The sequence below is a fragment of the Cupressus sempervirens genome, chromosome 9 (assembly GCF_028749045.1).
Source record: "Cupressus sempervirens isolate cs-2001-9-10 chromosome 9, ASM2874904v1, whole genome shotgun sequence".
Lineage (NCBI taxonomy): Eukaryota > Viridiplantae > Streptophyta > Pinopsida > Cupressales > Cupressaceae > Cupressus > Cupressus sempervirens.
In genome coordinates, this window is record NC_143126.1 from 506,627,820 (window position 1) to 506,641,960 (window position 14,141).

Sequence of the window (14,141 nt, forward strand, 5' to 3'; positions counted from 1 at the left end):
AAAGGGAGTGCGAATAACTGTGTTGTTTACATGACAACTCAGTGAATGATGCAAACTCTAGTGTTGTAGAAACCATGTGCTGAATTAGAGGAGTTGTCAACATGACAACTCATAAAGGTACGTGAACTCCTAAGTGTCTCACAAAATTATTAATAAATAATGTAACATAATAAAATAATGCATTAACCTAAGTAAACTTAAGTAAGTTTAAATAGTAAATACGTATTTACACCAACAAGATGTTTAACAAATAGACACGACTCCTTAAAATTAAGATAGAAAAGGGAGGAGAATTTATTTTATAGAGAGGGAAAAAGAAGAGGAGAAGATAGGAGTTCAAATAAGAAAAATGGAAGAGGAAAGTAATATGAATAAAATAAGGAAGTGACTTTCTGAAAAATGTATCAATGATATTGAAAGGATCTGAACCTTCGAAAGGGTCATACTTATGAATAGTTTTGACTCTTCAAAAATATCATCATTATAAAGTATTGAGAATTTTCCAAAGGATTTTAGTTATGAAGTGTTGTGACTTTTTGAAAGGATTATAACTATGAAGTGTTGTGACTTTTCAAAGGATTTGTATTATGAAAGGTTGCAACTCTTGGAAAAGAAGAAACACATTTTTTAAAAATCCTTTTCTTATAATTAGAAAAGGAAGAATTTTAGACAATATATATATAGTTGAGATAATCTAGAAGGAAAAATTCATTGAAGGGCCAACTAAGGATAAAGCCACATGGACCAAGAAAAGAAGGTAAGAAATGTATGTTTATGGATTATATTTGTTTAATTATGTTATGAATTTATTTATATTGATAAATCACACTTGTGGATAATATTGTGTTAGCTCATGGGGTTAATACCATGGAGATTAATGAGACTCGGAGCATGGGGTATGCGAGATGTTAGGATCTCAATTTGACCACCATGGCCAATAATCAATGGATAACCTCCATGTGCCAAAATATTCTGATGATGTCAACATATGTGCATATGTGATTGGCCTTGGATAGAGGATGTCCCATCCAAGAAGAATATGAAGGGGTGTGCTACTGGGAAGACGACGAACTAGCTATGAGCTAGGAAACCTGATCTGGAGATGTCCTTAAGATTGGGGTTAAATTAGAGGGTAGAATAATATAGTTAGTGATTCTAACTATTATTTTTCGGATATTAGTTGTCTCAAACTAACCATAATAGTGGGGACATTACAACTACGCCCATAATTCTTATGTACAAGACATAGTTTAAAAGAAATACAATCCAATTTGAAAAGAAACTTCTATATATGTAGGAAAATGCATAGATACATACCACTACTTAGCCATTTATCCTTTCTTTTAACAATTCTACCAAAAATTTAAGATAATGAGATGTATGAGAAGCTTGGGAAACATTGAGGCATTTTATTTCAATCTCACTGAATTCCCTTTGTTTTCTCCTCCTCTACATTCTTAAAGTTGAAGATGTTAACATAGATGAGACTTTGCACAGATTCAAATAGACACATCAAAACATAATATCATTTTCACGAACATATCAATCGAATAAGGATATCTCATCATAAGTTAGTAAAAAGAAATCAAACAAGAACACATTTTTCATGAGTATATCAAGTTGAAATAAGAAGTCATTGCCATATAGTCAAAATTATCAAAGCAAAATTAAATATTGTCTATGTCTAGAAAAGTCTAATAACTAAAAACATAACGGCTAAAGCCCAAGTCAACATAAATCTAGGTTACACACATATGTCCTGAAAACTAAAAAGTAAAAGGCTTGAGTCGTGACACATAAACACTCTTTGGGCTATTAGCGCTTCTAGTTGTTCTCTATAGATGTGAACCATGAGCCAATGATATTTTTATTTGCAGTGGAAGGAAACTAAAAAAAAGTAAAAAACCCTTGATTACAAACAAGTCCAAAATTAAAAGTTGAGTCCTTTGTGATATAATGTTGAGTGGGGGGCACTCCTATTGAAGCAATTGCTATGGTGTGACTCATAAGACATTTAAAAATAATTGAGCAAATCGATAAGGACAATGGCCCAAGGTTTTCTTAAGGGACATATTGTGCAAAAGAAAGAAGATTTGGATGCAATAAATTTCACAAGCGTTCTTCAGATAAAGGTTTAACAAGAAAGAAAGAGTATTATATCGTAGAGTTTAATTCCATCGAAATTATCATAAAAATGATTACACAAGGGTCAACATCTCTTCGAGAGTCAAAATTCTTATGGCTTGTTAAGGGTTGTGTAACTAGGTAGTAGAAAAGACTAAAAGAAGCTTGGAAAGAAAGAGTATATTTTCTCTGCTTATGAAAATGTAGAAACATAGAAACATTTCTATTAGAGTGTAACACATTCACTGACACTAAAAGACACTTTTGCATATTAAGGATTGTCAAACCAAGCATTGAAAAGACCAAAAAAAAAGGCTTGACAAGAAAATATGTATTTTCTGCACTTCCCTATAAATAATTTATTTTAGAGTGTGAGCATTAACTTACACCAAAAATACTTTTGATACTACATGAATGGTATTCTTTATATTCAAGAAAAAGACGATTGAACAACTATAAGGCCCCGTTTGGTTGCTGGAAGATGAGGGCCAAAACCGGGTTATCAGAGGCAAAACCAGGTTTTGCAAAAAAATTTTGGTGTTTGGTTGGTTAAAATTATAACCTGGTTTTCAATTTCATCTTCCAATTTTGGTCAAAAATTGGAAGAAGTTTCTTCCAATAAAAAGGTGGAATTCGAAATTAAAACCAGGTTTTGAATTTTATGACAATTTTTTTAATAATATTGTGGGGTCCACAGTATATTCATCTTCTGTGTCAACCAAACAGACCATTGGCTTTCCAAACCACAAAACCAAGTTTTCGAAACCCTGTTTATGTCAAAAATTCATCTTCCCCAACCAAACGGAACCTAAACACTAATCAGATATTTCTCTCTCACTCATCCTTACATTTTCTCTCTCTTTTCTAGGATTCTTGCTGAGGCCTATGGACGAGTCTACTTGTGCAGAGACGTAAAAGTCGGTTCACAAAAACAAAAATAATGAAAATATCCGAGTTTCTCATGTTTTAAATCGTTTATTATTTTCCTTGTGGCAAGAAAGTGAAGGAAGCGGGCAGATTTTGATATTTTTCCTTCTGCCGAGAAAGTGAAGGAAACTTGTAGTTACTCGCAGGCGGGCGGCAATGGCGCAATAAGGCAGCCATGGCGGGCCCGCTGAATAGACTAAAGAATGTTCAAAACTAACGATTCTTATTCATGAAACGTGTCGTCATGGCGATGGGACATTTTCGAGCTTATTGGTAATGCTTGTCTTTTCTGTGTTCTTCTCGTGGTGGAAAATGAGTTTACGAAATCTATCATTTCTTGGGAGAGTGTTTTAGTTCTCCGCTTGAAATAAAATTATTACTCATATTTGAATTCGAGTAGAAAGTGACGGTACTGTTGCAAGCGATGTTGTTTTGTTCAATAAATGCTATGATAAATGGTCCTCATTCATTGAAATCATCGTAAACACTTCGTTCGGCGATCTTGCAAGGTTTAGAGAACCTCGGGCAGAAAGGTTCAGAGGTATCATAAATATGTGATTGGGGATTTGCCGAATTTTGTCTGTACATTTTGTAGTTTGAGTTCAGTGTTTTTTTAAAGATAGAAATCTGTAAATATATGCGTAATTGCTCTTAGGATGATTTATGATCATATATCTGACACAAAGCATCCTTTCGAGCTTGATTTGCCGGTTTGGTTTTAATTGTTTTCTGTTCGTTTTCAGTCGCAGCTTTGTAAATTTTAAAGAGTTTATACCAGTCGAGATTACAGGAAGGCATTTCTAGCGGAAACTGAAGTCGGACGAAAAATTGAAAAATTTGAATCTGTCAGAACCAAAAATCACATCAAGTTATATTTACCGACTTTGGGACTTAAGAGAGCGGATAATTGAAAAATGAGGATAAATAAACATTTCTGCAGTGTTTCTCATGCTTGCATTCCATCCAAATCTCAAGCTGTAAATTGCGGGTCGAGATTACCAGTAGTCTCCGGTAAAGTGTACCATAAGTATTCATTGACCGGGAAGTGTAGGAGAAGCGGAAGAATTGTTGCAAGTGTTGTTACGGAGCAGTCTGTGGATAACGCAGAGGAAACGTTATCCACAGATGGAGAAGCCTCTATCGCCGGAAGAAGTGAAAATGGGAGCGCTCAATCCGTCGCGATAAGTTACAGGGAAAAAAAGGTGGGAAAGCCCGTGGCGGAACGGCAGTACGAGAGCGTGAGTGTAAAGGATTACATAGACCGGTCACGAGATTTTATTGTACCAGACGGCGGACCTCCTCGCTGGTTTTGCCCATTGGAGTGCGCCCACCCTCCAAAGGATGCTCCCTTGCTGTTTTTCCTACCAGGTGTGCTCCTTCAGTGCCAAAATCGTAACATAATTAGACATTATTGAAAATGACCTGCCCCACTCTACAGTGTCATTAAACAGCCTATTAAGTTGTCGTCAATGCTCTCCCTCTTTATGTGGGAACTTGGTTCCTATCAATACAAGCTCTGTCGGTAAGGGCCTATATTTGACAGTCAACCCTGCCTGTCAGGAATCTTTTTTATCAAAATATAGTTAAGCACTTCTTATCAAAAAGTGGAAATGTCATAAACTAATTGTATATACCACAACCTTCTGAGTTCGCAAGAAATCTTTCCTTTCATTCTTATAACAAAAATGGATAAATACGCCGTTCATTCATTGAATTTAGCCCCTACATAAGTTTCCCACTTCTGACATTTTGTTACTCATATTCACTCAATGTTATACCTGATTTGAAATGGTTTTCATGTGTATCGTTGCATGGCGCACCGTACTTTTATAAACTGGTTTCCCATGTCTATCACTGAATGGTGTCCTGCGATTTGTCTTACCTTTTTATAAACTGGAGTGTTTTTTCTGGTAGGAAAAACAGGTTATATCTCGGCAGGTAGCTTGACTACTCGTACCCAACATGTCAGGTCACAGGTTTAACTCTCGAGTCCTATTCAATCCATGGAAATTCACACTGGTGTCAGACTCTCAGACTATGTAAGCTCAAGAGTATAGCTTCAGGAGCTTGCACCTAACCGCGAAGGGGCCGTGAGCATACTCATACGAGTTCTAACTCGTCCGTGAAAAAGAATTTTCCTTTAAGTTGGAAACGCAAATGAGTTCAAACATAATCTTCAATAATAGATTTGGCACTATAGACTTGTTATCGTACAAAATATAACTGTAGTTCGCATTGGAGGTGGTCTTCTTCCATTTCAACTTTGGACACATTTTTATAACATCGTTCATGGGAGGGGGATAGCTTTTGGCTTCTTATTATATATTGCATTCAAAAGAGTTTCGAAACAGAACAAAAAATTTAGTAATTAAAATATTCATTTATGGGAGTTCTTTTACTGAGGTGCTAAGTGGATTTCTTTTCAAGTTGTTTTTAATATTCAATGTGAAACTTGCACAGGAATGGATGGGACTGGGCTGGGGCTTATCTTGCATCACCAGACTCTTGCAGAGTAAGTCATTTCTAATGGACATTTCCTTATATAATTTGAATGATTAAATTTACATATGTTTCAGATTTTAATTTCATGGTTTATACATGCCACAGATATTTATTCTCTCACAATCAGTTTTAAAATTCAAACATGTTACTTTTCTAATTAGATACTCCATATTTAAAAAAAATTGAATGCAGCCTTTTTGAAGTTAGATGCTTGCATATTCCAGTTATGGATCAGACCCCGTTTGAAGGTAATCTCTTTATTTTCCCGAAGGCCTCTATTTACCATCTTTAATTGTGTACGCAAGAGATGGGGAAAGGAGGTAATTATGATGATGCAATTATGTTGATAGATGCATTCAAAGAAATGTAACTAACGTAATGCCCTACTGGAACTTGACATTTAAATATTCCACAGAAATATGGCAGCTTGAGTGATGCACAATAGTCATGTTTAGTTTGCACAGATGAACCAAATTCTAAATGCCTAGTTGCAGGATGCACCTCCTGCAGATCTGCACCAGATGTGGATGCATATGTGGATGTGGGCTGGGGATGCATCCACAGCCTGCAGGTGTGCTAGGATGTGCAACCCTGTGTATCCGGGTGCATCGGCAGGCTGTGGTGCACATCCTGTGCATCCTCAGCTCATGTTGGGGCGCATCCAGGAGAATTGGTGGGTGGGGTCACTCAAAGTGACCAAAATTCATGTTTAAAACTATTTTTCTTAATTTATTTTTCCCAGAAGCCCTAAAATTGCCCTTTATAAGGCCATTCAACCTATGCCTCTGCATTTAATATTTATCTTTGACATTTGGCATTGATCAATGATGAAGTATCTTACTATCAAATGATTTAGTTTTACAATTCTGTATATTTTTCTTTGCGCACACACACGTATCTACCCAAATGCATCCAACCCCCCCACAATTTTCTTTTCATGCATCCATGTACCAGATTCTTGTACTTACATCGGTACTTGCATTCGAACCGGTAACTAAGTGTAATTAGAAAAGTAGCCAGAATTTTTCCTTATACATGATTAACTGTCTTCATAATTGTTGGGAACTTCAAACAGCCCATTTTTGTGAAACTTAATTTTGTAAAGGATGTGCTGGATAGTATTTACTGCAGGCTAAAGGGTTTCACTTTGTGTTTTTATTGTCATCTCTCACAATATTCACTTTACCGCTTGATTGGTTTTGAGAGTGAATATCCTAAGAAATCTTGTGCTAAACTATTCTATCAAAATGCTATCATGAGGCTTAGTTGGCTGGTCTACATGTGCAATGTTGGCATGACTGATGCTAATGTCTTCAAGAAGTTGTTAAGGAAGATTGTTGATTGTTGGATCAGTTATTGTGTTGTCATTGATGTCAACTTGATGGTTGGATATGAACTGTTTATTGGGAAGCTAAGTTCTATACTGTGCAGGTGATAAATCAAGTGAGCAGTTGATTTGTGTGATGAATTAGCGTGCGCGATGGATACAGGAGGCTCAAAGAGGTTTCTAGTTGTTGTATATGCAATTTCATGGACTGCACATGAGTATTGTGTGAGTTATGATTGATTGAAGTGAGACAGTGCAACCAGGTTAATCAGTTTATGACAGACAATGAATGGTTGATTGGTCTATCAAATCTGTGATGTTTCAAGAGATGAAATTCAAAATTTATGATGTTAGTTGTTTGATCATGGTCAGAGTGTGGTATGATTTGGTTTACTGGAAGGTATGTTTTGGTTCGATTGAAGATAGTTCAGGAAGGAAAATGAAGAACAATTTGAGAGTTTGTGTTTGATCTTGAACCGGTAACATGTACGTCATTTCCGGTAGATCTTTTACGATGGAAAGCTGGTTGATGATGTGGAACCAATAAGTTTTGATGGATTGGTTATACATTGGTAGTTGTGATGGAATTTCTTGGAAGTGTGTATGTTCATTGGAAAAAGTGAAAAAGTGAAAATGTTCTTTGTTGGATCAATGTGCAATTCAAATAGTTGATTGAGTGGTACAAGCTGATGATGGATTAGGGTTTGGTAAGATGTTTTGGTCAAGCTATGATTGATTTCAGGTGTAACATGTTTAGGTTAAGGCAGTGGACTGACCTAATGTTGAGAATTATATTTATATGGCAGTATGTTATTTTTGCAAGTGTGAGAGTGGAAAGTGAGATCGTAAAGGGTTGTGCGATCGAGCTGGTAGTTGAATGTTTGCAAGCAGATGCAAATGGTGAATCGAATGGGATTTGTGCATGCACTATCGAAGTGCTATTTCCAGATCACTCTTCTTGTTGAATCCTATCAGGTTCTCAAGTTCAAAGCCTCCAATAGGTCACTTTTAACAGGGTGAGCAAGACCTTAACAAGTCTGAAGTTAATTCCTTTAACAGGGTGGCTCATTAATTTCAATTAATTGATCCTTTCTCAATGTTACTCCTGACAGGGCTAGAGGTAAATCTCTTAATTGGGTGACTTCTAATAGGGTTTTCTCTTCACAAGGCATCTTGTAAGCTCCTAATCGGGCCAAGCCTTTAACAGGGCACATTTCAGAAGAGTGCAAAATACTTGTGGGTATTAATTCTGCCGTGGTTTTTCCCCTTGACCAATGGTTTCCACGATAAAAATATTGGTGTTGTGGTGTTACTTGTGTGGATGCTTTTATTAGTTGTCTTATTCATAGTCTCACAAGTTAATATGAAATGATTGAACGAATGGATAGATGTTAGATCTGATATTGGTTAATTAGTTTTGTGAAGTTGTGGTTAAGGTTTAGTGAATTACTGATTCAGACCCTCCTCCCTCTCAGTAATCTTGAACCTTAAGTATATTAACATGCCATGCTGTTGTAACTAGGTGATTTACTTTATCATCAAATCTATTCTTTGTTTTTACTGTAAACTATGGCCTTTTAAGTTAGAATTTCAAGAAGGTGATGTATTGATTTGCATATATGTCTTCCATTTGTGTAATAATCAGTCATCTCTGCTGCTTCTACAAGGGTTGCTTTAATTATTCAAGAAGTTGACGTGCTTAGCCATATTGTGATGGCCATCCAATTATGTGACCCAATGACTTTGATGTTGAAATTATAGCGAGGAAGGTGCAATGAGACCAAGAAAAAACAATAAATTCCTAGATTATCAATGAAGCAATGCATTGTTATGCATAGAAGGTTGTGTCCGTCCTGCATGTGAATAGAATAAGCCATTTATCCACAGATACAATTGCCAAAAATAATCATGCCTTAGAATACTAGTTTAATTAATGAATTCCCCCTGTAATTCTGATGTAGGTCCTTACTTTGAATCATAGTTATGGGACTTGGACTCGCCTCAAACTCGGAAAGTCAAAATCTGACTCGGACTCGGAGTCGGCGACTGGACTCGGCAAAGACTCAAAAACTTGAAAAACCTATGAAATTCAAAGATTTTTAAGGATTTTAAGATTTTTTTCATGCATCTTTTAGTCAATTAACATCAAATACACAATAATTGAGATAAACAAAAGCCACTTAATACAAATACACAATTTTGTATGGATCACATAAGTATAAAAGCGAATTTTTGAAGGAAAAAAATTGAATAACACAATATAAACTTAAAGTAATAAACATAGTGCCACTGTAGTGTCAAATGTCTACAATATTCATGGATTACAAAATCCATGGTATCAAAAGTTCAAAACATATATCAAAATAACAACTAGAGTGTAGAACAGTAGAAGACTAAGGCTCATAGTAGCCTATGTCCTCCTACGAGTACGCCTAAGATAAGTCATGGAAGATTTTAGAGCCATTCTCTCTCCTTGTGTATGAGGCTGAACCTCAGCCTCATCCTCATCCTCACCCACATAATCCTCATCATTACACTCAGATCCATCACTCCTAGCCTTAGGGACCTGCACTTTGTCTCCTCGCGCTCTAGCCTCCTCAATTGCCATCGCTACTACCTCAGCCTCTCGATCCACCTAATCAACCCACTCCACATCTTCATCACTGAAGATAGGATCAGCAATCTATGTGTTCCACTCTGCATGTGGATCAAGATTCTCTAATACAATCGATGATGTATCGGTGCCCAGGATTTGTTTATGGCGAAGGCAAAGGTTGCAGTAAACAAAGACAAGATCATTCAATTTTTTCATTGCCAACCTATTGCGCTTCTTCGAGTGTATATGTTCAAATAGACTCCAATTATGTTCACATCCTGATGCACTAGATGGCTGGCTCAAGATGCAAATCACAATCCTTTGTAAATTTGGCACCTTAGTGCCAAACATCTCCCACCATGCATCTGAAACAAGAAATTTTTAAATCAATTCAATAACTTTGACTTTATCAAATTAAAATGGTAATAGAATTAGAAATTAAGATGTAGAATCAAAGGTTTTTACCAGGTATCAATTCTGTCCTATTTTTCTTGCACAACTCCCGAGCAAATAAGTCCCCTTGAGCTTTCTTAATCAACTCAATCTAACGGACTACAATTGTTCCAACTCTTGAATCAGGTGACATTCTCTCTACAACATCATAGAGGCCACTCCACACCTCATCATCAATCTTGAAATGTGGGCTATATTGGTATGCTGGATTAAGGAAATAGGCCGCTGCATGTATAGGCCTGTGAAGTAGATTGTGCCAATGTCTATCAATGTCATCTCATATAGGCCCATACCTATCTCGATTCCTCGCAAAAAAAGAGCGAATGGCCTCCTTCACCTTATCCATGCCTTCATAAATGTAGCCCATTGAGGGCTTCTCTCCATAGCAGTTCGTAGGAGAAGAACAAGTGGCTTTACAAACTGCAATCATTATGAAAGTTGTAAGAGAAACAATCAGTTTTAAGTCTTTTCTTTAAAAAATGAACTTTAATTTATAACATAATTTCATAAACGAAAAAAGTTGAAATGAGGACAAAAAGGAAAATTACCGTCACAATATCAGCAATCGGTGTCCAAAAGGAAGCCTCATAAAAAACGTGATCAGTTGCATGATGCATCTATCCGTGCAGTGGTCTTTACATATGATGATGCAATCCACTCCTCACTGACAAACATGTGTCTCAAACCTCCGTTCGAATCAAGCAAAGGTTTTAATGTGAGAAAATTGGTTTCAAATCTAGTGACCCCTGGACAAGACAACTCCTTTTGGTCATTGTGTTTCCTCGTGAGGTTGAGGACCCATGTATGATTATATATGAATTTGCATACACTCCTTCCTTGCTCTATAATTTTTTTTATTCAAGAGAGTTTACCAAGATCCTCTAACATGAGGTTAATGCAGCGAGCAGCATAAGGGGTCCAAAATATGTGAGGGTGTCTCTCCATAAGGAGCTTTTCTGCAACAACATAATTTGCTGCATTCTCTGTAGCTATTTGCACCACTTTCTCCTCACCCATGTCCTTTATCACTTCATCCATTACCTCACAAAGATATTCAACATTCTTTGTTTTTCCTGAGGCATCAATTGATTTCAAAAAAACCGTGGCACCTGAAGAAAAAGAAACAGATTAGTATAATGATCAACGATGAATCATAATTTATAAATTCATAATTTATAAACTTAATCACTTAAGTACAAGTTCTATTTCTAAATTTTTAATGTCCAAGTACAATTACCTGATGAGGAGACAAGAAAGTTGAGGAGTGTTCTATTCCTTCTATCAGTTCAACCATCAGTCATGATGGTGCAACCCTTTGTTTTCCACACCTCACGCTGCTCCTTGATTGCACCTTCTACATCAGCCACCCTTTGGGTCAAAATAGGGCCTCCTAGCTCGTCAGCATTAGGAGCTTTGAAGCTTAGACCACAAACAGTAACAACATCGATTGCAATTTGCCACTAAGGGGACCTTAAACAAATAAAATAAAATTAAAAGTTAAACAAATTAGTATATTATAATTAAATTTGAAAACAAAATACAAATTAAAATAAACAAAATAAGCATATTATTGTCTCTTGAAAGTTGAAAGTTGAAAGCAAGAGAAGTAAGACATAAATTTAAATTTAAATAAATAAGTACCTTGCTGCATTAAATGAAATGTTGTTGTAGTTGAAGAAGTCTCCAAGTGCCAATTTTGCATAATCACGCTTCTCCTTGTTTCAACCCATACTCTCAAGCGATGGTTGTGCACCTGGAGCTGTGCATGGAACAAACATGGAATCACGTGTCGATCTTTGGTTACGAATGCGAGGCCCAATGGTCACACTCGTAGAAGCAGTAGCATCCGTAGTTTGAGTAGGGGATAATGGAGAGCGAAAATTAGAAGATCCCTTTTGGGTTAGTTGTGCCATTTCTTCTTGTTGCTTCTTTTTCGATTATTTTTTCTCCATTTTATCCTTTAGAAGAGTTTGCATGTCTCGCATAACATCCTAGGGTATATCTTTGCATAAATTAGCATCACACCTAGGTATATGTGCTAGGTGATACTTCAATCTATTTATGCGTCCCCCGTTATATACTACACCACAATGCCAACATGTAACAACTTCTTTTTTGTGGCCCTGGATGGCATGTTTCCAAGCCCTATCCCTTGCTATTGTAGCTGGGTCTACATCAGGGTTAAATGCAGGCCTAGTTCCACTTCCAGAAGGCTCACCTTGAGGCATGATGTCAATGTGTTTGCTATTGCAATATGAATATATTAGAAATAGAAAAAAGTTAGCATCAAATCAGATTTTTAAACTTTAGGGCCCTCTTACTTTGTCATCAAGATAACTTAGAATAATTCTAAATTCTAAATAGTAGATAGTTTTAGTAGACACTAAAACAAATGTAAATAAAATGGAAAGTAAAAAATATGAATGTAAAACATATTACAAAACGACACAAAGAAATGCAACTTGTTGCTTACCTCTTTAAATTTGCACAATATCAAACAACGGAAATGCAAGTAAGTTTGTAGAAGCCTCCTCCAAATGCTTCCTTAATCTCCTCTCAATGCTTAAGTGCAAGCTACAAAGTTGTACAAACCATTAGCAATCGATATGGGAGAGCCAACTGGTTTGCTAATTTCTCTCTCAAAACCCCAACACTCTTCTCTAACTCTTTCCTCTCTATCACAAGCATAAGCAAATGGTGGAATGACCTTTTTAGGTCAAATAAATATTATAACAATCGAAAAATTGCAACTTAAGTCCTTGTTCATTTTAATTTTTGAACTTTATTACCTTTGTTTTTGGCGAGAGTCCTGGGCTCGAGACTCAACGAGTATGGCAAGTCCACGTGGACTTTGCTAGGACTCGGCCGAGTATGAGTCCAGAGGCCAATTGCCTTGGAAAGTCCGCCTCTGCCTCAGACTTGTAGAGTCATGCTCAGACTCACAGAGTCCCAGAACACTGATACACACACACACATGATTCCTCCACGGATCATTATTGGGAAAAAAAATACTGAATCCATGAATCCGATTCGCGTACCCGAATCGGATTCGTTTTACAAATTGCCAAAGAAGCTAGTACTTGAAGTCAAAAGAGTCAATGATAATGACTCAAGGAGCGATAATGATCTATGTTCATAATACAACTATTAGAGTATAATGATTTATTATAGTTTGCAAAGGCTCCATTTACCTAAAAGAAGCAATAGCAATTAAATGATGTGGTTTGTCTTGAACAAATATAGACGGTGTAATGGAATATTCAACAACAATGGGGTTCATGATTTCCAGTGATTTTGATTAAGAGCAATGGAGTTTACGTTATCAGTGATTTAAAAAAGATATGTTCAAACAGACAAAATAGGTAGATGATATGGCATAACTTTATAGAGGTTGGGACAGATTATAGAGAGTCGGTTGTATAACTATGTGTAACTTGCAACTAAATGTAGTTAGGTGATACATTTGGAGAATTCTATATAAGAACATTCATTTTGAATATTTGGTGTGTGCAATCAATATGCAGATGAGAATATGAATGCTTGGTGATAGAGTGGTGTGTGTAGAGTTTAAAAAGGAAATCTGAATACTTTAGAAAGTAATGTGTGAAGGTGATTGAGATCATGCTGTGTAAAGAAGATTGAAACCTATAAAGAGATCTGAATGTTTTGTTAAGAAAAACACGTATTCTGAAAACCACATAGATCGAGGATTGATGTTTTCCTAAAAAGGAAGGTAATTTGATGGAAAGCAAGGTATATCGAGTCTCTCAGTTTGTCCTTTAACAGTGATCTGATTGTGAAGGATTTTACAAAGGCTGTTAATATTTCAGAGTTGATTTCAGTTTGCAGAGGGGCAATTGTTTTGTTGTATCTGAGTTCTTTGTTCACACATTTTTACAAAAAGAAGTCATAGAACTTTAATCATTAGTAATAGAATTTTTTTGAGTTGCTGCTCATATAAGGGGATTTGGTGATTCCTTGGGTTGGTGCCTTAAAAATTTGTAATGCAAAAAATTATGAGGCTCAATGAGGACAGTAGATCCTAGCAGTATTCCTCACCATGGCTTTTTCGATCCTGAGTTTCCACATAAAAATTTGTGCATTGTCTCTTGGGTGATTGCATTGCTTTCCTGCTTCAATTATAGTTACTCTCAGATTTAAGATGGAAAACTAAAAAGTTCTAATTGCACTTAAGTTACAAATTTTGTACCT

At 36.2% G+C, this 14,141-nt stretch overlaps 2 protein-coding genes across 4 annotated transcripts in view; one reads left to right on the forward strand and one right to left on the reverse strand.

Annotated features, from left to right (window-relative positions):
- LOC149539561 (uncharacterized) overlaps nucleotides 1-14,141 on the reverse strand; it is a 250,070-nt gene that overhangs the window by 33,899 nt on the left and 202,030 nt on the right. The gene's annotated exons all lie outside the window — the stretch shown is intronic.
- The window catches only part of PES1 (Esterase/lipase/thioesterase family protein), a 201,828-nt gene continuing 191,116 nt past the window's right edge, over nucleotides 3,430-14,141 (forward strand). For both annotated transcript variants that reach the window (XR_016356257.1, XM_089800790.1), the window contains exons 1-4: nucleotides 3,430-3,592; nucleotides 3,795-4,419; nucleotides 5,512-5,563; nucleotides 5,746-5,801. Coding sequence is in view for 1 of the 2 variants with exons in the window: in XM_089800790.1 (XP_089656916.1) it covers nucleotides 3,966-4,419; nucleotides 5,512-5,563; nucleotides 5,746-5,801 (562 nt within the window). In the remaining variant the exon portion in view is untranslated. The remainder of the gene's footprint in view (nucleotides 3,593-3,794; nucleotides 4,420-5,511; nucleotides 5,564-5,745; nucleotides 5,802-14,141) is intronic.